Source organism: Passer montanus, unplaced genomic scaffold, assembly GCF_014805655.1.
Source record: "Passer montanus isolate IOZ18808 unplaced genomic scaffold, ASM1480565v1 scaffold1, whole genome shotgun sequence".
NCBI lineage: Eukaryota > Metazoa > Chordata > Aves > Passeriformes > Passeridae > Passer > Passer montanus.
The window spans coordinates 26,814,756-26,838,832 of NW_024356504.1; the positions used below are offsets into that span (position 1 = coordinate 26,814,756).

At 44.4% G+C, this 24,077-nt stretch overlaps 1 protein-coding gene across 4 annotated transcripts in view; it reads left to right on the forward strand.

Annotated features, from left to right (window-relative positions):
* Positions 1 to 24,077, forward strand: part of LYPD6 (LY6/PLAUR domain containing 6) — a 31,145-nt gene that overhangs the window by 1,809 nt on the left and 5,259 nt on the right. For 2 of the 4 annotated variants that reach the window (XM_039702958.1, XM_039702966.1), the window contains one exon: positions 23,116 to 23,270. In XM_039702958.1, coding sequence (XP_039558892.1) covers positions 23,159 to 23,270 — 112 coding nt within the window. In that variant the 5' untranslated portion in view covers positions 23,116 to 23,158. Of the gene's footprint in view, positions 1 to 2,588; positions 2,703 to 10,166; positions 10,212 to 23,115; positions 23,271 to 24,077 lie in introns of those variants that run through there. The other 2 variants (XM_039702974.1, XM_039702984.1) reach the window with 2 other exon arrangements.

Consider the following 24,077-nt stretch of genomic DNA (forward strand, 5'->3'; position numbering starts at 1 on the left):
CTTAATAATTATTACTTTATTAATAATTATTACATTCTATTCCTAAACATCACTTGCCAATAGAATAAGCTGGATAATGCTTTTGTATATCCACATAATTTCTCGTACATTTTGGGAATTTTTACTTGGCAATGGACACAGTCAGGTATGAAAACCTGCCCAAACTGTGGAAGTCCCTGCAGGAATATCCATCATTTGTAGTCCACGTTGGTTGATTTTTCCAGGGTCAGGAGCCCAGGCTGCGGTTCATTTTTTAAAATCACTTCAAGATTCATTTTTCAGGCCACACCAGCTGCTGGGCTGATGGATTGGGAACTTCCAGTGGGCAGAACTGCCACAATAAATGCATTTTCTATATTAAAAAAAATAATTATTCTGCCACTTCAGAGAGCTTGTTCAGTGGGAATTGGTGTAAACCACAGAGATCCCAGTGGGAAGTGGGTGGAAATCCCTGGTGTGACTGTTAATACACCTTCAGAACAATCTCTGCTGGATTTTTCCCCGCTTTTCTTGCTGTGGAAAAGCTGTTTTGCACGGAGATGGGAGGACCTGGCTGGCTCAGAGCTGGCGCTGGTGGTGTCAGGAGGTCAGGCTGGCTCCGCGTCGCGCTCGGATCCCGCGGATCTCAGAGCCATGAGCTATTTTCCTGCTGTGGAAACTCAGTGGTGCCGTTCCCTCTGCAACCAGTGCTGGAAGCAGCACAGGAAAATACAAATTTTTATATTTTTGCCTGGTTGTGGTCAGTGCTGAGCTTGCAGAGTCCAGCTCTGAGAGGGACGAGGAGTGGGGATGAGGTTTCTCCACCAGATCCGTGTTTTCTCGGCGGCAGAACGAGCTGAAACAAACCCTCAGTGAGACAAACGATCCCAAAATGATTTAGCTGATTAGGACTGCTGGGATAAAATGATTCCCAACATTCACTCATTAGTTATGCAAACACCAAGGACGGGGTTTAACCAGGCTTGCCCTCGAGTCTAACCCCGCTGTCTCCCTGAAGACCCAGGAGGAGCCAGCAGGGAGGGAATCCAACCCTTCCCATTCCCACTGGATTTATTTTTTAGGCCAGCACTGACATAAAAAACATCTGAAAAGTCCTCCTGGCCGTGCTACAGTGGGAGGCTTGTTCCCTGTAAATCTAAAACTTTATTTATGCGTCAGCGATCTGCTGGTTCCATTATTTGGCGCTCGCGTGTCTGATCTCCAGGCTGATTTCCTGCCACTCTCTGGTGTAAAAGTAAAGAGGATAAGTTACAACAGAGCATGGAAACGGAATAAATTATTTGCTTTCAGCTCTGCTCGTCAGCAGGGCTGGGGTTTTCCAATGGAAACCCAAGTTGCATCCCATGATTTGTCGATCGATCCAGTTTCTCATGGCCTGGATGAACAAAGGGGTTTAAGGAGCACTAAAAATGAACACTGGACATCCCTCAAGATGGTTTTTAGGACCTGAGGGCAGGAAGTTCTGACCCCCCTCCTCTTCCTGCCCCGTTTTGCTCCTCATGTCTGTCAGATTGATGTGATGGAACGGGCAGAGCGAGTCCTTGGGGTCAAGTGATCCAAGGGCCGAGCTCGGCCGTGGAGAACTCTGGGGAGAGCTGGAAGCGTCTGCTGGTGCTGCTGATGGTCTGGCTCCACCAGACTCACTCAGGGAGACCTATTGAGTGAAAATGAACTCATTTAGCTCGAAAACAAACTGTTATTTCAGCCCTGGGGCGGCTGAGGCGGGCCCTGGGTGAAAGGTGCCGTGTCTGCCTTGCCGATTGGGATCTGCCTTTGGAAAGAGACCTTGGCTCGGTGGCAGCACTGAGAGGAGGTGGCAAGGTAGGATTTCTGGTGGCTCTCTGCCACTCTGGAGAGATTTCACCTCAGACAATCACTCCTTGTGGTGTAATGGGAGAGCAAGAGCAGAAGTACAAATAAACTCCATGATTATACCACAACTTTTTAAAAACTATTTTGAATTCTTTTTTTTTTTTTTTTGGTAGCTTGAACGACAAGGCTTGCTGGAAATCCATCTTTTTTCCTACAAAGTGAATAATTCCTCTTTTTTTTTTCCTGTCCCAGGCCCATTTTGCCCCTGGTGAGTTTTCTGTGTTTCTTGTGGTGTGGTGTGACCTACTCAGAGAGGAGCAGAGCCCTTATCCCTCCGTGGCCATATGTTCCTAGAAATAATCATCATTTTCATCAGCGCTGCTATTTGGGCTCTTCCCCGTCCACTCTGTTGTCCCTGGTTGAGTTTTTATAAATCCGCTGTGGAAATTTTATGGGCTTCACAGGAGAAATGTGTGTCTGGAGGCAGGACTCCTTCCCCACCAACAATAAAGTATTGTTAACCCATAAAAATCTATTTTGGACATCTGTACACCCAATAAACCCACGGTTTATCCCTTGGCACGTGTTAAAACGGGGAAAAAATCCAGTATAAACGGCCATTTGTTCATTGCCCAGTTGTGCCTACGTGATCCCAGCTCAGCCCCTGCTCAGCGATTCCCTGTGAATCCACAATATTCCCATTTATGGGGCTGCCAGCAGTGCCAGGGCAGGGAGTTAAGAGGGGCTCTCTCCCAAGGGATGCTGCAGATGCTCTCAGCAGGAGCTGCGCCTCCTCCCCGGGCTTGGCTTCGCTGGAAAACTCAGGAAATCCTCAAAGCTGGGATGGATTTGGGATGATGACATAAAATATCCCTCCTGCTGCTCCACGGGTGTGTATTCCTGAGCAAGCTCTTCCAGGGGCTTCCTAATTTTAGATAAATTGCTAAATATTCTATATAAATTGCTAAATATTCTATATAACCTGCTAAATATGCTATGGAAATAGCTAAATATTCTATATAAATTGCTACATATTCTATATAAGTTGCTAAATATGCTATATAAATAGCTAAATATTCTATATAAGTTGCTAAATATTATATAGAAACAGCTAAATATGCCATATAAATAGCTAAATACTCTATATAAATAGCTAAATATTCTATATAAGCTGATAAATATTCTATATAAACTGCTAAATATTCTACAGGAACTGCTAATTATGATAGGAAAAGATAAGAGGAATTACCTCATTTATAATTAAAATTTTATCATGTTTTCCTTTTACGTCTTTTATTTGTTTAATGCCAATTATTCCTGTACTTTATCAAATTCTGGGTGGGTTGTTTTTGGTTGTTTTTTTTTTCATTCTCTTCCTCTACAAGTGCCTTTAAGAGAATAACATAAATTCCTCTCATGGAATTCTGGCTGCAATTATTTCCTATCAGTCAGCCCTGAGCTTTTGTGTGGCTCTGCTTTCATCTCCTGAGCTGCTGTGCAGACAAATTACGACTCTCAGGCAGGTGCCTGACTCGCTGTGGGATGATCCCTGTGGATACTGCAGGGATTTGGCTGGAAAAATGGAAATATTTCAGCAGCAGGCAGGTTGCAGAATTCCTGGGGTTTGTCCCGAGGAGGGAGTTAAGTGCTAAAAGAAAAAAAAAATAAAGTATAAAAGCAGATTAGCAGAGGAAATTATTGGGATTCAGGACTGGTTTGCAGTGCAGGGAATAAAAGGACTCTGGAAAAGGGGAAGTCATGGAAGGAGAGTGTTTTCCTGGTGGTTTATATCCAGAAATGCTGATGGCTGCACACTCCTAATCTTGCCTCATTTTGAGCTTATTAAATGTGTGTTTTAAGTGCCCTGAGGCCATTTTTTAAAAGCTCTCAAAAATATCTTTTCTCAGGAAATTTCATGAACTGCTGCTGTTAGTCCTTATTTATTAATTAATGTATTTACTTACTGATTATGTTCTCCTCTGAAATAGTTAGAAATTTTTAATTCAGGCCCCATTCCCTTTCACTGTTGTCATTCCTTGATCCAGGCAGAGATTCCCAGCTGGAACCCCTCACAGGGTGAGTCCAGTGTTTGCCAGCTCTGCTCCTCGAGTGCACTCGGGGTGATTTCAGCTCCTGGTCCTTCTGTGCCACAAAATTCATGCTCCTGTTATGGAAATCAGGAATTTTTGGGTCTGGCTGGTGGAAGGAAGGGCTTGACAAGTTCATTTTTGGAGATTAATCAGCTGTGGGATGGATTTTTAATGTAAATATTTTGTGTCTGGAGGAGAAGGTGGATTAATGCCATAAATACATGACACAAAGTCACCTGAAAATGAGGATGGTAGGAAGGAGAAGGACAAAAAAACCAAAATATTCTTTTTTAACCCCCTGGATTTCTCTTTGCCAGCTCCTGCAGATTTTAATTTATTTGTTGTTTCACATCAAGAAACACAATTTTTGAATAAACGAAGCAAATTCCGTCAGGTTACTCTTCAGGAGTTATTTTTGAACAAAACACTTAAAAAAACCTTGAAGAAACACTTATTAAAATGTATTAATAAAATAAATTTGGGCAGATGTGCTTCAGCAGTGCTCCCAAAGAGCCCTGGTGGCGCAGGGAACAATGGCCCTTGTCCCCAGAAGAATGGGAGCCCTTGATGAAATGTCAGCATCTCCAGACCTCGCTCTGTGCATCTGCTGCTCAAGTCATGGGGTCTCGTGGGCTTTCCTGGCCAGAATCCCAAACGGCAGCACTTTAATTCCACAGCCCAAATATTGATTTAATAGGGAGTCTGCACGTGCAGTTTATTTAGAGTTGATCTGTGTGTTTGTAGAAATGATATTTGATTGTCCCCACATAAGGCTTGTGGTAAATCTGAAATAAAATATCTGAAAGTATATGAAATAATATCTGAAAGTATATGAAATAAAATAGACCATTTTAGCTTTAAGATTTTTTTAGATTTTTTTTTTTAATGTATTACTCTGTTTTTATACAAATTTGGCCTATTCTGTTGTGTTATTATCTATATTTAAATATTTTAAGGGGTTGAATTTAATTTTGCATGTTTTATTTTTGCTACACCAACCAAGCTCTTTGTTTTTGTGCACGATCAGCCTTTCCCAACCTTCAATATTTCGCCACAAGGAGTTTGTTTTCCTGGGATTCTTGTGCTCATATAACAAGATTCTAAAGGCAAACCAGTGCAGGGCTGGATTTCATAGAAATCCCGCCTGCTTTTAGGGCTCTCCTTCTTCCCAGACGTACATTTGGGGCTAAACTGCCGGGGAAGCAGATGCCAGTCTGCAGATATTAGGAGTTAAAATCTCTTGAGATGTCTTCATGCTCTTAAGGAGCTTCCAGCCCCCTCCAGGGAGCTCCAAGGGGGCGGCGAGGGCGGCGCCGGCGCTGGAGGAGAGGGCGAGCGTGGGGCTGGGATCCAGCGCTGGGAGCCATCCATAAACACCAAATTTGGAGCCTTGGGATGCCCGCTGGGGTTTTGTGGAGGTGTTTTCCAAGGAGGTTGTTTGGTGGATGAGAGTTTTTTGGGGTATCCATGGGGGTAGGAAGGAGGAGAGGTTTGGGGGGAGTGAAAACGTTGTGGGTTCCTCACATGGCGAGGAAAGGTTAAGTGGCCTTGTCGTCCTCATTTTACCTCCTGTCTCTGCTGGGTGATGAGTGTGTGTCCATCCATAGATAAATATACAAAAAATATATCTAAAATATATCTTTTATCCACCTAAAATATCTATTTTATCCATCTGAAATATCTGTTTTCTGTAACTCTATAAAACCTGTACACAAATACAGACAGCTCTATGTTGGTCAGTTGGCCTTCAAGGATGGAGAAAGTTTTAAAGTTGTTTTTTCAGCTGCATTTTAAGGATGGAAATTTCACTGCTATTAAGTTGTTTTCAGCTTTATATACCAAGCCATGCTCTGCTTAAACTTTTAGTAGGTTACAGAGCATATTTGGGGCATTTAACAATGTTTTAAAAATTAATATCAACATCTTATTTTTTCCAGATAACAGAGATTTTAAACAGCTTCTACCTTGGGTTTAGATCTAATATTCAAGTGGGAAAAATGAATGAGGTGTTTTTTTCAGTGGTTTTTGTCCTCAGGAGTGGGTTTTTTTTTTGTGTGGAATTGCTTTATGGAGCAAATTTTAATTGAGGCAACCAAGAGTGTTGTTAAATGAATGAATATTTACCTGCTTTGAGTTTTACATCCACTAAAATATTTTATCTGGAAATGACGTTTGGTGTTGTTGGGTTTGGTGTTCAGACAAGGCCTTGGCTTTTTGGAACTGGCAAAATAAAAATCTTGAGCATGACCCAGTTTAAGAGCAAATTCCCAGCAACATTCCTGGTTCTGAGAACACCACGAGCCCCATGTCTGTGAAAGCTGATTTTTGCAACTTTGGGTCTTATCCTGGTTTGTAATTCCAATTTTTTTCCACTGTTGGGATGCTTAAAAGTTTTCTCTCTTCCTTTCGTGTTGGATTTTGGGATTTTTGGGTTTTTTGGTGTCTAGTGAGGTACTGATGGGAGTGCAGGGTTTCCTAGGCTGAGGCAGCTGGAGGATGTTCCCAACACGGAATGTTCATTAACTTCCCAACCTTCCCTTCCTTTCCAGCCTGGCCAAATGCCCTGATGGATCCAAGTGAGAAGTTGTGTAACTTGACAAAATCCTCTTTTCCCTAGGGAACCACACTGAAAATGGGATCTGAAGGACGAAAAAGGGGAAAATAAGCAACAGCACAGGCTGGATCCAGTTGCTTTTTTCCCTGTCTGCAGTGAAAGGGGGCTGGGGGAAGCATGGGGTGGGATTTGGTGGTGGGATTTGAGGTGGGAAACCCCCATGGATGGAGCTGGGCCTTGTTTCTCCCCTCACCTTGAAAGTCTGCTGGCAGTAAAACTTTTTAGCACTCCTAATAATTGAAAAGTCCTGATTTCCTCGCTGGAATTAAATGCCTTTTAGTGGATTAGTTTGAATCGCATCCACTAAGAGCTTGATCATCTGCCAGCCCCGAGAGTTGGGCCAAAGCTTTGTGAATTAATGAGCTCAAGGTGATTAGGACAGGTTGGGTGCTTTGGACCCTGCACCAAATTGTCCCCGTGCAAGGTGTGGAGCTCTGGGCGTCTGCCACTTCTTTTTCCCATTTTCAGTTGGATTCCTTGGGAATCCTGGGCTGGGAAGGGGTTTTGGGAAGGGATTTTCCTGGCTTGGCTGCCAAAACCATGAAGGGAACCGTGTGATGCCACGTGAAAATTATGTTGAGGTCCCAAAAGTAGAAGCAACATTATAACCACACTTGCTGCTGGGATAATTCAAATTCCAGTCTCAATCCCAGGTTATTTATCCTTGCATCCAGGATCAATCCATGGGATGTTTCATGGGAAGATTAAACACCTGAGACCTCTGTGGGAAGGGGTTTTTAAGTCTTGCAGCCACGTTTTTGTGTGAATGGAAAAATGCCTTGGGACAAATATGTTGGTACATCTTTATATAAAGTGTGGGATTTTCACGGAGTTTTGTGGACATCGGAGCATCTTCCCCGTGGATTCTTGGCTTGGAGTCAAGGAGAGGAACTGAGCTTTTATTACCCAACAGGGCAAGTTGTGGGGATGGCTTTAGCACACACTTCCTCTGTAATTTCTTTCTAAAATATGAAATTTCTAAAAATTTCTCACAGGAAAATGTGGTTTTCCTTGGAGGTAGGGAACACTTTGGTGTTTCCTAAACTCTCAGGTGGTGGAAAAATGAAAAGTGTGAGCTGCAAATCCAAATTCCCACTGGTGTTTGTGGTCCCAAGGACAGTTTGATGGATTTGAGAGTGAAGGCCTCGTTCCTGAGGCTGATCCCACACCTGCCTGCTGCTTTGCATCCTGCATCTTCAGGAAATGAGAGCATTTCCAAACCACTGAGTTTAGTTTAAATTCAGTTTAGTTTTTTTTAGTTTAAAATTCCTGATAATTGTGTTCATTGATGCCAGTGTTTATCCTCAGGTTTTCTTTCTGATGAACATCCACAGAGGAGGGTTGGAATTAGAGAATTCTCTCCAACCCAAACCGTTCCATAATTCATATTATGACTGCTTTGCCTAGGAAATTTTTCCTCACAGACTTTCCTGTGTTTTTCTGAGCACAGTTTATGCTGTTGGGTATCAGAAGCTTTCTGGAGGGAGGATTATTTTCAAGGTGATCTGTCCTGAAAAGATTCCATGTGCTTCCAGCAGCTGTCAGCAGGATCTGGCAGGGCTGGGCCAGCGCCCTTGGCTCTGATGAGCTCTGTTTGTTGGATTTTTCATTTTATTTTGAAGTGTTTTGGGTAAGAATTTAATATCTGCTTGTTCCTTTCAAATCCAAAATTCCTACAGCTCACCCGACTGGATAATACAGCACTTCCTGAGCTGGTTTTGGGTCTCTGATGTGTAAAATTGAGCACTGAGGTTACAAAGAAAACATCACTATGACCATGTCTTCGGCTGCTGGAGATGAGAGAGAAATCTGAGTCCAGCCCTTCATGGGTGGAACCTTCTGTGGCAAATCCTGAGGTGATTAATAATAATGATTAATAATTAATATTAATATAATGATTAATAATAATTTGGATTATCCCTCAGGTGAGACCCCACCTGCAGAGCTGCCTCCAGCTCTGGGTCCATCATCAGAAGGTGCTGGAGCAGACCCAGAGGAGGCTCTGGACCTGCTCCAAGGCTGAACCCCTCTGGAGCCAGGCTGGGAGAGCTGGGAATGCTCCCCTGGAGAAGGGAAGGCTCCAGGCAGAGCTCAGAGCCCCTGGCAGGGCCTGAAGGGGCTCCAGGAGAGCTGCAGAGGGACTGGGGACAAGGATGGAGGGACAGGAGCCAGGGAATGGCTCCCACTGCCAGAGGGCAGGGATGGGTGGGACATTGGGAATTGGGAATTCCCAGAGCAGCTGGGGCTGCCCCTGGATTCCTGGAAGTGTCCAAGGCCAGGCTGGAGCAGCCTGGGATGGTGGAAGGTGTCAAGGCTGGAGCTGGATGATGCCCAGGTCCCTTCCCACCCAAACCACCCCACTGTGTGTCCAGCTGTGGCTGGAGGCTGCATCTCCCACCCCATTCCATGGGCTCCAGGTTTGGGAAACAAGCAGCTGGTTGGGAATGGCTGGGCTGGGAGCTTCTGCCAGAGCCTCTCTGTGTCTGTGCCCTGATTTAAACACATCCCCAAAGAGCCCACACTGGGTTCCTGCTCCGTGCTGATGGGTGATAAGATGGGAGCTGTGCCTGGAGCTGGACATTGAGGATCCTGTGAAGCCTCAGGGCAGCACTGGAAAAATGCTCTTTTGTTCCCAGTTTTGCACAGGAAGCTCATTTTGGTTTCTTTTAATATCACAGCTCAGTCTGGCAGGGAGTCAGAACTTCAGCTCCATGACCTCATATATCTGGCACAGAGCGTGGCTTGGAGCTCCACAAACCAGCCCCTGATATTAAATGAAAAATGTGAAGTATCTGCAAGTCTGTCATAACAGGAGAAGGTTGTACAGCACATTTTTTTATTTCTTCTCTTCCCCTTGGAGGTGAAAAATGAATTTTTCTGAGCTGTGATCAGGATTCTAGAGGATGAGTAAGACTGGGGAGGGAAGTTCTGGGTTTTGCTCCCTCCTTGGCTGTTGGGGCTGAAAATCCACCGGATCTCCCAGAGTGGTGCCTCCACCTCCACATTTATCAGGAAATTGGAGCCATGAGGGGTGAATGAATGGATATTTTCATATTTATTTTCATATTTATGGCTGCCTTCCATAAAGTTAGGAAGGGATCTTAAAGCTCATCCCATTCCAGCCCCTGCCATGGGCACCTTCCACTATCCCAGGCTGCTCCAAGCCCTGTCCAACCTGGCCTTGGAATTTTATTTTATTATTTCCTTTTTGGTATTTTTAAGTTATGATGTACTAAAAAACTCTAAAAGAAAGACTTAAAACATTGATTGTTTCCTATTCTGAGGAATTTTCATGGCCAAGCTGGGCAAAATTTTAGGATTTAAGGTGTGGAAGAAACAAATTCCCTGTGGAGGGATGAGACTTTTCCTGCTTATCTGTTAATTCTGTTGCATAGAGGAGAAGGCCTAGATTATAAACACAAAATCCAACTGTTCAAACTTCTCTTTGTTATTTTTTTTTAAATTTATTTCTCTGACATTTTGACCTGGAGAAATGCTTTTGGTCAGGTGATTCAGGTAAGCAAAGAGCACACACCTGAGCAGAGGTGGGAAACTGTTCCCTAATTAATTCCTGGTGCTCCTCCCACTGCTGGGTGACTTTAAAGGAGCTCAGGAAGGTCCTGGCCCCTGGTTTGCTCCTGCTCACTTTATCCTGCTGCTCTGGAGCTCTTTGGTTCCCTGTCCTCTACAGAAAGGTAGATTTTAAAATCACTTTTTGATTTGTGAAGGGTTTTTGTGGAGAAGATGAGGGACCTGGATGGCAAAGGAGGAGATGGGACTGTTTCGGTTGGGCTCCAGTGCTTGGGAGCCCAAATTAATTAATTTAGGAATTGTGGTGCTCAGAGCTGTGGCCTCAGCTACAAGTTTCTGTGTAGAGCTGCACTGGGGGTAGGAGGGGCTAGGATTTTGGGTGGATTTTAGGTGGATTCCAAGATTTCTGTAGGGTCTGGGTCCTGCTCCACTCAGCCTTTGCAGGAGAATGCTTCTCTCCCTGATGCCTCAGGTTCAGCTTTTCCATGTTTCAGACTCTGTGCTGCTTTGGTGTGCAGTTCTGAGCTTCACATGAAGGGTTGCTGAGCTCTGTGCACAGAGCAGGGACACAAAACAATTCCTGCTCCAGCTGGGCACCAAGGACAAATGATCCCAAGCACAAGGGATCATCCCCACTCAAGGCCTCAGTGTCCCTCTGGAGCTGGGATTTGAGGCCAGTGGGAGCTTTCCTGCTGGTTTCAAGGAAAACAGAGCAGCTCAAGTGTCTGCTCCTGGGAATTTCAAGTTTCCACCTGGTCTTTGAGTCATTTATTTTGAAATATTTTAGCAAATCTTCCTGACTTCCCCTGGGCCAGGGCCTTGCCACCCTCACAGGGGAGGTTTTTCCCCAATATCCCATCTATTCTTCCTCTCTCTCAGTTTAAAGCCCAAAGTTGTGCTTGTCCCTGGATCCCTGGCAGTGCCCAAGGCCAGGCTGGATGGGGCTCTGAGCACCCTGGGACAGTGCAGGATGTCCCTGCCCATGGCAGGGGATGGAACAGGATGAATGTGAAGTCCCTTCCAACCCAAGCATCCATGATTCCTTGATTTTATATTATAATGTGAATAATTATATTAAAATATAGGATAATTATAATAATATGCAATTAGATGTAACAATAAATTATAATTTTTTCATATATAAGCATTGCAACCAGCTCTGACACACTGGCACTGCCAACTCCAGGCCTTCATTTCCAACCATGACCAGAGGTGATCTCACTCCTGAGTTGGCTGGAAGTGCTCAGCGCTTGGTGCTCACAGAAAGAAGAAAATTTCTTTTTCTAAATATCTTTCTTCCCTTATTTCTTTGAGATATTTACATAATTCAACATCATGGAAATTAAAGCAGTGTTTCAGTGCCAAAGACTGTCTGTTGGTGAGCCTGGCCATTGATATTAGGAAGTAATCTATATTTTTATCTATAATATCCTTGGAAAGGCCATCCTGACCTGATTGATTTTTTTCCATGAGGCCTCAGTAACATATAAAAAAATTAATTAAATTAGTGGCACAAAGAATAATTTGGAATTCCTTTTATCACACCTGTTTCCATGTATCCTCTGGACCAGTGGGACTTTTGAATTTCCAACCCAATTTCTAGTTAGTCTATTAGCTTTAGGGAGCAAATTTTCACCATGCTTTAATCTAGGCTGTTTTAATTTAAGTTTTTGGGGTTTTTTCTGTGATGTTGTGGACTGGCCAGGTTGGGCTCTCTGCTCTGCCTTGCACAGGCTGTGATGATCCAGGGGCAATCCTTTGGTATTCCCAAGATTCCTACACCCTTGAGGTGGTTTCTCAATGATTAGGGCGCTTAAAAAATAAATATAGTAAAATATAATTATGTCATCATATTGCTTGAGTAGGGAAACAAAATCGTACAAAGATTTGGTTTAAATATTTTAAATTTAGACGTGTTTATTTTGTCTTAAATATTCCTTTGTGTTTGTTGTGGTAAAACATGGAAGTGTTGTGGAATGATTTTCTTGGAAGCCTCTTTTCTCTCAAGGAAAAGCAGGAAGAGTGCCCTTGGAGGGTCATTATTTACAGTGGTGTTTGTTACTGTCAGCATGGAAATAATTGGCAGAAAAGGCCAATTTGTGGGAACCCAGCAGCTGAAAAATCTGTGTATTTTCAACGTTTCCCTGGTCAGACACGGATTCCTCCACGAATTTGGGGCAGGATGAGAGCGGAGATCAGATCTGATGCAAACCAATAAATCACAGGGAACATGTCAGCAGTGACACAGGGAAAGTTACGGATCGTGGCCTGTGGAATTCCGGGTGATTCATGAGGGAAAATGAAGCCATGGTGAAATCAGGGGGGCACATTTTGGAAACCTTTTGTGCTTTTAGCGTGTTCTGGAGGTGAGTGTTTGAGGCAGATGAGTTGGAGCACGATTTTGAGGGATTCTTCATGTAAGATAACATCTCAGGGCTGGCAGGCTCCTGAATTCCTGGTGATGTTCCAAAAAAACCTTGGGAAAGTAGACTTGGTAATGCCAAGGGGATGAGGCATTGGGATCTAGCATGGGGCAGGGCGGATGAGGAGAGGTTTAAAGTCTAATTAACACCAAGGAGGGGCTTGATTTTAATCGATATGCCACAAAAAGCTTCTGTTTTCCTCATTTGGTTATGGGCTGAGGTGGAAAGAGATGTGGAGCCTAAAGGGGCTCCAGGACAGCCAGAGAGAGAATTTGGACAAGGGATGGAGTGACAGGACCAGGGAATGGCATCCACTGCCAGAGGGCAGGGATGGAGGGGAGGTTGGGAGGGTGGGATCATTTGTCCTTGGTGCCCAGCTGGAGCAGGAATTGTTTTGTGTCCCTGCTCTGTGCACAGAGCTCAGCAACCCTTCATGTGAAGCTCAGAACTGCACACCAAAGCAGCACAGAGCCTGAAACATGGAAAAGCTGAACCTGAGGCATGAAGAATGGGGTCATCTTTAAGGTCCTTCCAAGCCACACCAGTCTGGGATTCCATCAAAATTGTTCCAAGCACTTGGGATTGTCTCCATCCTGCATATCCGATCCCTTTCCCAGCTCAGCTCCTGCTCCCTTTTTCCCTGCTGATCTCAGGCAGTGTCCAGCCCTTTGTCCTTGCTCCTGGGTGTGTTTATTGGGCTTCACTCCCCTGTTTTGTTGGGGTTTTTTTGTTTATTTTCATTTTTTATTTCTGTATTACCCAATTCAGCGTTTTCCATTCTCATGGGCACTGGGTGTTGTTCCTGTCACCCTCAGGATTTAGCTCATGAACATTCCAGGAAGATCCTCAATTATTTTCCCACCCCCTTTTCATCTGAGCCCACTTTTAGGAAGTTTTATTCATGCCAGCATTATTTCTGCCACAAAAAAAGAAATATTCTGCTTATTTTTAATAAAATGCTGTTATTTGGGAAAAAAATCTGCTATCCAGGCACTGTAGTTTCAGGGAAATTCACTTTTTCTATCCTTGGGCACTGTTGTTATTGGCAGTTAACCCTGAATAAACACTGCAAATAATCCATGAGCTCCAGGGAATTATTTCTGGTGGGTTGAAGCAACAATTGGATGAAAAAAACAATTAACAACCCCAAAAAAACCCTAAAACCCCCCAAAATAAATGAAAAAAAACAACAACAAAGTTATCCTTTTGTGACGTTGCTTAAAAATTATAAGGTTTGTTTTGGGGTGAAATCCATTAGAATGAGAGCCTGGTTCTCAGAGCTGGCACAACTGTTGAGTAGCTTGGTTTATTTTATTTATTAAATAAATATTAAATTTTCTATTTACTCTTACTAAAAATAAATTTGTTCCTCAGCTTTCTGACCTGCTGGCAGACAATTATGGATCACGGGAATATTTTCCTGTTTAGCTGCAGAACATAACAGGGTTTTTCATTATAATATTGTGATATGCCCATACGGTTCATTATGTGATAAAAACACATTAAAATTGATTGGCAGTGTTTATCTACAAGGGAAATGCAGGGAGGGTAATAAACTTGTGTAAAAATTAAATTAAAATTTAAATACACAAGGAAATGGGTGCTGGGGGAGTGAAATGTCCCTGCTTTATTCCTGGAGTTTTCTGCAGTTAATGAACTTCACAAATAGTTTCCTCCAAACTGAACTTGGAACAGCAAAATTGTTCATTTTAGCATCAGAAAAATGAATTAAAATTAATTCAGTTATTCAGAGCATTTTGTCCATGTGTAAATTTAAATGACGTAAATGAAAAGGAGTGACTTTCTGCACAAGAGAAAAGAATTTTCTGTGGGAAGGCACCAGGACTCGGCTTTCCAGGACATTTATGTGCTAAAAAACAGGGAGAAATCCAAAATTTCCATCTCAGCAATATCCACTGAGACCCCTCGTTGTGGTGTTGGAAGTTTGAAACCATCCTGGGGGCAGTGACCTAAATGGGGATGGAGTTTTACAGCTTCCAATCGTGCTGGGAATGAGTTTTCTCTCAATTAGCCTTTTTCTCATCACCAGATTGGAAAAATAAAAGAATTAAATGGCTTTTTCTGCGGAGGAAAAGTGGCAATTAATTTGCCTTGGAATTCAAATAACAATGGAAGTTCTTATGGAGCAAAGGGTTTGTTTTGGGTTCTGCTGGGTTTTGTTTTTCTGGAAAAAACTAATGAAAATCATCATGAATTAAGGATTTGTTTACTCCATGGATTAACCAGACAGCTGAAAGTACATTAATTAGTCAGTTCTCATTTGGGTTTATTTATATTATTTAATGATATGTAGCTTTTCTAATTTACACCAAAATAAAGCACAAATTAAAACTGGAGTAGGATAACTTTGATTAAAGCTTTTGGAGAAAAATATCTGAAATTTGGTGTCACAGGATAGAAAATAAAAAATCAGAGGAATTTTGTTCTTTAAATATAACTAATTATGGCAATTTCTGCAAAGAGATTTAGGACAAAATCTGTTACAGTCCTTGTGGAGCAAAGAGTGGCAGCAGAAATGATAAAATAGAACAAGAAACTCTCATTTATTTGGATTCACACAAACATGAGCTACTTTATGGAGACAAAAATGAGAACGAGGTACTTATCTAAAGGATCCTTGTACGAGGCTCGGGTCCTTGGTCATTAGATTTTACGGAGATGTCGGAATTATAGAGCTGGGAATGGCCAAGCCATTCCCAATTCCCAGTTATTTCCATGAGGGTTGTCGTGGCATCTTCTCCAGCCTGGTTTGAGATGTTCCATTTGGAAATGTGGAAAGCAGAGGTGTTGTCCTCCTAAGTGTCCTCTCCTTTTGTGGTTTCCCTGGATTTTTGGTGCCTTCTGCCGAAGGGAATTCACGTGCGGGTCACGAAATAAAAAATGGGGTGAACTCTATGTGAGCTGTCAGGGGAAGGGAGCCCTTCCATGGCCTCATCCCTGCGTGTCCAGGGCTGGAAAAATGACACATGGTGTTCGTTAACTGCTCCATGCATATGTTAAATTATTTGGGGAAAAAACACGGCATTACAGCGGGAATTGGGAAAACCGGGATTTGTTAATATCGCATAACTGAGGAGAGGAAAGGAATAATAACAATGCAATCAGTGATGGGTCAAAACACTCCTCAGAGGGGAAAAGGCTGAGATTTTGGCTGCGCTCATAACAATAAAAGCTCATTTGGGTGAGGTGACGTTGGCGGGGCTGAGCCGTGGCGCTGCACAAAGCTCGTTTCGGGCGGACGCCGCGCGGTTGCGGCTCAGTGCCTAATCTAGCATGGCAAATGTGCGAGGTGATGTCCCAGAGGAACTGTCACAAATCCCCCCGGAGAGGCATCAGGAGAGCGGGGACACAATGGTGCAGATTGATGTCTGGCTTTATTAAAGCACAGTTTGGCGCAGGAGGGACAAACTCCCTCTTTCATGTCCCCGTCAGCCTCTAATCAAAGAGTTTCTTATCAATACTTTTGGCGCAAAGATACTGAATGCAGAATTGCAGGGAAACGGGGGGGGGAAAAATATCTTTTGGAGGTGCCCTTTTCACCAATTAGATCTGGAGATGTCACTAGGCTGGGGTTTAATTTGGCCCGAGCACGCTTGGTTAATTGGGTAGAACTCATTTTTGTAATCAGGAGGGTTTGGAGCTTTGGTGCTCTGCTTTGGTTTTCCCCCCAATTATTCCCTGTAACAGTCTCACAGCCAGAGCCAGAATCCTGACTGTTGGAAAACGATGGGATTGTTTGGAGACCTACTTTCCCCATCACCCCAATGACTTGCCTTGTCATTTTTTACTACTTGAAATATTGCTGTAGCACAAATAAAATGCTCCAGGAGTTTACCCAGAGTGACCTTGGGCTCAGGGCTGTTCCTTTGGTCCTTTAAAAATACTGAGGATTCTCCTGCTCCCAAGGTTGTCCCAATTTTCTTGACCTAGTAAAAATTTAACCTTAAAACCTCATCCCATTCTGTTAAAAATGCTGTTCCTCTGCACCTGCCAAGCTGAAACATGGACTAGAAAAGTATTTTCTTGACAAGTTTCATGTCTTGGTTGCAGCTTAGATAATTTTCCAGCTCTTGTCATAAACATGGAATACGTTCTCCTGGGGATTTTTTTATTTCCTTTGTTTCTTTGGCATTGGTTTGGCTGCATTTTATTTGCTCTCACTGCAATGTGCTTTCCCTTTTTCCCAGTAATGGGGATGCTCTTGCTCGGTTTGAGTAGGAAAGATGGTCCAGGATGATCCTAACTACTGCTTCCACCCAGAGCAAAATTTAATTCCATGCATAAACTCTGTTCCTTGGGACTTCATTTTGTTTGTCCCCAGGAGAACATCACCACCCTGCCCCCTTCCAGTGCTGGACCAGCAGTCACAGCCTCCCTGTCCTGAAATTCCTTCCCTAGGTGTTCCCCTTCCTCCTTTTGCCACCAGAGTTTCCCGAGGAGGAGGAAGGCAACCTGTGATCCACAGAAATCTCATCCCTGCCTTGGGAAGAGGAACCTTTTCAGCTGCCCCAGTGAACTCAAATATTTATTTAGGGAATAATTTAGCTGCTGTCCTCCCCTTGGCCACTGGAACTCAGTAACTGGGGGTTTTTGCTTCTTATTAGCAGGAAAATCCCAGGATTTCTGTGCTCACGCATGGTTTCCTTATCCTGTCTGCGTGGAGCCGGGCTGTCTGGGGGCTCTCCGTGCACTGAGGTCAGCCTGTGCGCAGAGGGGCTTCCAAAATTCCCAAACTGAGCAAAATCCTGATCTCCCACATCCCCCCAGGCTTTCTGCCCTTGCTGCCTCTATTGCAGGCCATGCAAAAACCCAGGAATAGGTCTTGAAATGATTTGTTGGATCATCCATGTCCATTTTCCTGCTGATTCAGAGGTGTTCATGGTCACGGGTTTGAATATTCCATGTAATTTAAAGGAAGGGAAAAGTGACATCCCTGTGCCACATTTATGGAGTAAAATGGGAATAAATTATGTCTAACTTGGAATATTTCACCTGCTCAGCTTGACAATTAATTTGCAGAAATTATGTTTTCTTACATCATGGAGTGGCTGAATTGTAAGTTCACCTTTTTCCCATCATTAATACCAAATATTAAGTGTCTTAGATATTCCAGTAAATTATATTTATTCCATCCTTGTGTTTTTTTCAAGCCTAACTATCCTGAGGGTAAATGGAAGTGACATTTTACCCCAAATCATTAAAACACGGAAGGATTTAAGAAAAGTTTCACTGGTGGGACTGAAAATATGAGTGATTCATGTTGAAAACAGCAGCCAAGTGCTGGCTGTAAAATAACCTTGGAATCACATCCTGTGAAAGATTAAATTGCATCCGAGGGAAGGCGGCATCAGAGGGAACATATTGTCCCCCCCTTCACTTCCCCAGGTCTGGGGCTTTTAGCTCAATGAACTCCAGGCTTTGTAATTAGCAGCAAGGCGATTAGATGGGCCACGTTCCTGGGAGTAATTAGTGCACTAATTGTGTTTGATTGTTTAATTACTCTTGCTCGTTGTAATTGAGGAGAGGCAGAGAACCCCTCTGCAAGAGCTCCGAGAGGTTCCTTGGATACAAGAGCTTTACTACATCCCATTTTATGGGGAGGGGGACACATATTTAACCATTCCTGGGGTGAAACTGCCAAGAAAATCCCCTAAATGACACATGGAAAAAAGCTGGATTTGGAGGCAATTCATAAAAATTCCAGGTTTTTTTCATAACCTTTTGACGTGTGTGGTGGAAGCCAAAAGAATTAAATAGAATAGACACAAAAAGGCTGAGGAGGATAAGTGAGAAAAAGGGAAAAGGCAATTAGAGTTGGAGAAGTTTCAAATAGTCCTTGGGATTGTTGTCTGGGATCCAGCACAGCTGCCAGATGGAAAACATCTTTGGACAATGATGATACAGAGAGATGACTCGGGCTTGGAAGCTGAAGGGAAATAAAAACTAACCCAAATATTGTAAATTGAGTCGTGGAAAGTCCAACCTGTAGCTTTGTGTGACCTGGAAGAAAGGCAGGAGGAAAATCTGTGGAGTTATTTGGGAAAGTCACACTAGGGATGTGCGTGAGGGAATTCCTGGAGGGAAGACTGTGCCTCCAGGAACAGCTCTTCCAGCCTTGTCGGGAGTTCCTATGACTTTGTTTCCCACTGAGGAATAATCCCCCTAAGGCAGAGGAAGGATGGCCCAGCTGAGCCTGCCAGCAGAACGGGAACGGCCTCGGTGGTTCCTCAGACATGGCGCTGCCCAGCCAGGCTGTGATTGCTGCTTTAGGCCTCAAAGTCTCCTGCCCACTGAGAGGGAACTTTTCCTGGCTTTTGCTGGCTTGTTTCACTCAAGGAAGAGTTGATTTAGGGAGCTCTGAGATGGAGGCCCTTCCAAGGGGAAGGATAAGAGGAAATGTCAGGATGAAATTAGTTGGAACTAAAGGGGATGGAGGAGGGAGGTTGAGATGAGCTGTCTGCAGAATTGTCATCCTGGCTTTTGCTGGCTTGTTTCAATCAAGGAAGAGTTGATTTAGGGAGCTCTGGGATGGAGGCCCTTCCAAGGGGAAGGATAAGAGGAAATGTCAGGATGAAATTAGTTGGAACCAACTTGGCGGTGTGGCCCAGACAGCAAGGAGGGGATGGAGGAGGAAGGTTGAGATGAGCTGTCAGCAGAATCATCTTTCTGTGAGGGAGAATCATCAACTTCCCACCAACCAGACAACTTCCCACTGCCTTGGAAATCCAGGGAGAGCAGGGAAATGCTCCATCTCCCCTGGGAGCAGGGTGGAGGGCCCTGAACAGCGCAACCTGTGCCATAGTAGCGTGAGGAGAACCACAGAAATACCCATGAATCAGGAATTCCTTCCTGCCTGGCTTTGGCTGAGTGTTTGTATGGGAAGATTTGGTGTCTGACTCCCTTTTCCCCCCTTTTGTTCCTTCCTGGAATGGTGTTTTTACTGCAAACTTGCAGCTGGCCCAGCTCATGGTCATGGTCAGCCAGCTGAGCCTGAGGAGGACAGAAGGGACAAAGCCATCCTTAAAAATAACTGTCCCCTCCATCAACACTTCTCCCCTAACTCCAGAGCCCTGATATCCGGCCTCCTCTCCGGGGAGGGTTGGGACCTTCCATTGTCCCAACGCCGGTGCCAACGAGGCCGAGATGTCCCCTCCCTAATGAGACCTGACAAGTGGGCAACTGGGCTGCTGCTCGGGGCCTCCAATGGTTCATTTGCACCATGGCGGGGCAAAGGGCAGGCCGGGGTAATCCGGATCGGGAACGGCCATCCCGCCTCCGAGGTGCCGCTGGAGCGGGGCCGATGGAGTTACCGGGATTTCTGTGTCAGCGCCCAGGCCTTCTCTCAAACTGACGGCATGATCCAAATGATCCAAACCCAATTTGGGACTCGTGTGACCGTGTCCTGCCACCGCATTCCGAGTGGGACGCGCCAGCTTCCGTTAGGTTAGGATGAGCGCTCGGCTCGGGACAAAGAGCTGAGGGAATTCTGAGGGAAAAAATGTCTGCCCGTGCCTCGTATCTGCTCTGCCAGCAGAGGTTTAGCCCTGGAGCAGCTGGTATGCCACCAAGAATTCTTGAAAATAAAAGTTTGTACAAAGTTTGGCTGTTTTGGCTGAAAGCCCTGGATAAAAGGGGCTTGAATGAAAAACCCTTTATGCCCTTGATGAAGCTTCTTAGGGCTTATAGGATTCCTAAAGAGAATCCACCATTGCAGAAAATCAGAATTTTGTAGGACTTTGGGAATGAAACCAAATGTGTGCAGGTTTTAAGACAGTGCATCCATATCTATATATCTATATTTATATCTCCTTCCTTACATTTTATTTTCATGTGTGAGTGTAACACCATAGAAAATGGGTGTGCTGAACACTGAATTAATATATAATTAATTGAATATTTAATATAGAAATTTTGGATATTGAGTTCTTAAGTATCTATTATTACTTTAATGCAAAATGTTTTTCGCCACTCTCTGTAAAATATCATCATTACCTTAAACATCATTGTCTTGCCCCCCATGAAAGACAGAACTACATGTACTGCTGTGTTCATGCTCAAAATATTCATGGATTATTAAATATTTAGGTTTCTGGCACTGGGTATTTCCATGCTTGCAGAAATTCCTGGTTTTACCCTACCTGTGTGTATGGAATGAGCAGGTGGAATGTGCTCATGGTGACAATAATGGGGACAGGTGCTTGCTATATAAGAACTTCCCTAAATTACATGATTTTAAATTTTGGCCCTGCTTGCCTCGCTCTGGACAATTTTCTAACCCAGAGGATTTAAAAATTGCAATTATTTGCCTGTAATTAAACCTGTTTCAAACAGAAACGGAGGTGGGGCAGTGAATTCTCTCTGTTCGTTCACGGTTTCTTGCCACTCATTAGAAGCTGGCAATTAAGGTCTTTGCAGTTACCAGAGGAAGGATGTGGATATTTTTAGGGAGCAGCTGGAGGGTTTCTGACACCAGCCACTTTTCCAGACTGATGGCTGAGTGCTGCCACACAGGATTTGGAGAGGGGCTGGGTGAGCAGTCGGTCCCACAAAAGGGACACTGGGAAAACCAACGTTCCCAACTGAAAGACTTTCATCGGTTCTGCAAAAACAAAAGAGTTTTGTGCTTCAGATGAGCAAACCCAACAAATTCTTGTCTCTTTGGGAGGAATTCCTGCCGTTATTTCAACCTTGCTGTGCTTTAACTTAAAATATTGCTATAATGGTTGGATTTGTTGATATTGGAAGTCTTTTTCCAACCTTGATTACAAGACTCTTTGTCCTTTATGTTGATAATTTGTTAATTAGTGATGAGAGTTGGAGTTCAGCTGTGACGAGTTCCTCTTTTTGGGATGTGAATCCTCTTTTTTTGGTGCTGTTGCTCAGGATCAAATCCTCATTTTTTGCTCCTGACAGTCTCACTGCAAACTGCTGATGTCTTAAAATGAAGAGTGGGGCCTGTGAAACCTTCCTGGTGTTGTTTGGGATTAAAAAAATAGTCCCAAATTCCAAATTCTGCCTCCAGATCCCACATGGACCCATTTCTTTCATCTTCCACGTGGTTGGGAGAGGTTTGATTTATTTCCTGTCTGCTTCTAATCAGGATTTCATTCTCCCCTGGCTGTGAGGGATCAATGGAGTAAATCCAAAATTCCCTCTTCATAAGGTTAAAACAACAAAGTTTAAAGCACTGGGCTGTGTGTTATCTTTTTTCCCCTCCTATTTTTTTATGGATTTCACTGTGTTTTAATAAAAAAGCTGTTTGCAGATAACAGCAAGGACAATGACAACCTTTGTGCTGCTGATTCTGGGTGGATTTCTGCTGTGGGACAAACATTTGGAGGTGACATCCCCAACCCCTGTCATATCTTTCCTGAAAAAAAAATAAAACAAGAAAAAAAAGATTTATTAGATAATAACCACCACATATTCAGAGCTGCTTAGGAATTATCTGGGTGTTGCAGATCTTCTGGTTGATCAGGATGGAAAAACTCATCCCAACTCTGTGTGTTCTGGATGGATTCCAAAGGAAACCATCGGCTCCAGCCGGGATCCGTAGCCGCATCCTTTCAGGATTTTCCTGTCCTGTTTGATTTTTGAGGAACTTTCATGATTTTTAAGGGTTTCTAATAATCTGAGATTGATTTTTTTTAGCCTTGTGTGTCCCTGGGTGGCTCCACACAGCCTGGGATTGGAATGGTGTCAGGACTGGCACCACAGTGGTTATTTGGTTCTGCTTTAATTCGTTCGCATCAGTCAGGGACTTGGGAAAAATACACCAAATTATTTATTAATGGTGTAATAAAGGGAATAAACCCCTTTGGATCATGGATGAAGAAAATCCAATGGTGACTTTGTTTGCAGCTTTGAGATGGAGGCTTTTCCAAGAGGAAATGCCAAGATAAAACCAGGAGGAACCTCATAGGGTCGTGGAGATGTGGCCCAGCCAGTGAGGAGGAGTCAGGAGGAAGGTGGAGATGAGGTGTCAGCAGAAGCACCAACCTCCTGTGCGACCAGCCAGCTTCCCACTGCACTGGAAATCCAGGGACATCCTCTGTCCACCTTTTCCAGCAACCTAAATGTGCTGTGGGGGATGGGTTTTACAAATCAGAACCAACCCACAGACGCTGACAGGAAAAGCTGGAGAAATTTGGGTCTAAAGAGAAAAAACGTTGCTGTTTCCTCCTGAAAAGCAGCATAGAACCAGATTAATGGGGTCATTTTGACTCCATTATCCATTCCTTTTAGCTCCATCTTTTCCATTTCTTTCAGCCATGCCAGATCCTGGTGGATTTAAGAGTTTCATCTGCAAAAAGGCCTCAGATAATTACAATTTTGGTGTTTGTTGATGCCAAAATAACCAGAGGAGTAGAAGGCTTGGGTTGTGGGGGCGAGGTGGTGGCCAGGTCCTTGTGTGTTTGCTCTGCTCATCCTTGCTCTCTGCCAGGAAAGAGGGATTGGGGAATGGCTGCCCAGGGAGGCGCTGGAGTCACAGTCCCTGGAGGTTTGTAAGGACAGCCTGGATGTGGCCCTCAGGCCGTGGTTTGGGTGACAGGGGGGTGTTGGACTCGATGCTCTCAGAGGTGTTTTCCAGCCTGGATAACTCTGGCATTGTGTCTCTGCCCAGGTGGGGATTCTCGGCCGCCGCATGAGCAGGTCCTGGCCGGGCCATGGCCTGGCCACCGGGGCTGCTGCTGCTGCTCCTGCTGCTGCCCGGCCGCGCTCCGGCCGCGCGCAGCCGCGACTTCACCGCCAAGGACATCGTCTACCTCCACCCCTCCAGTAAGTCACCTCCCCCTGATGCCTCAGGTTCAGCTTTTCTATTTGTGCATCCATGGAGGAGATCCTTGAATCAATCCCTGCTTTATTCTGGAGCTCTGCCCAGCCCCTGCTCTAGGGCAGCCTTCTCAAGGCATCACACCCTGGGACAGGGACAAGGATGAGAGAAATATCAGTTATCTCCTGAGCCTTGAGCTTCTAGGTTTGCACTCAAATTCCCACAGGTGCCCAACCCAAAAGCCACTTCCAAGCATCATTTCCTTGGTCCTCAGAGGCCACTGGAATATGTTCCAGCAAGGCACTAGGTGGCTGAGTTTCTCTGTACCACATTTAATCCTGTCACATCTTTCCTTCATTTTTCCCACTTCTTCTTGAACCATGGCTGTGTTTGTTTTGTTTTGGCTCTGGCTTTAACCTGGTTTAACATGGAAACATGGACTGGTTTGGGCTGGGAGGGACCTGGTTTGTACAGTGCCCACTCTCACAGGGCCAAATTGATGTGGAAGAAAACCCAAGTTTTTGTGGGAGCTGTCACTGCCCACGGCAGAGGGTGGGACAACATGGGCTTTAATGTCCCTCCCAGTCCAACCCAAACTATTCCATGATTCTGTGTAAAACTGGACCAAAAGGGTTGAAAGGACACATGGGGTTACGGGCAGCTGCTGAGGCACCGACAGCTCCTGCCTTGACTCGAGTAACTCCTGGAGCAATGGAGTTGTGCATCTTTGGATCTTCCCTGGACCCTCGCCAGTCTGTTCCCTTTATCAGACGCAGACTTACCAAATTCCATGAGAACAGGGTGCCCATGGA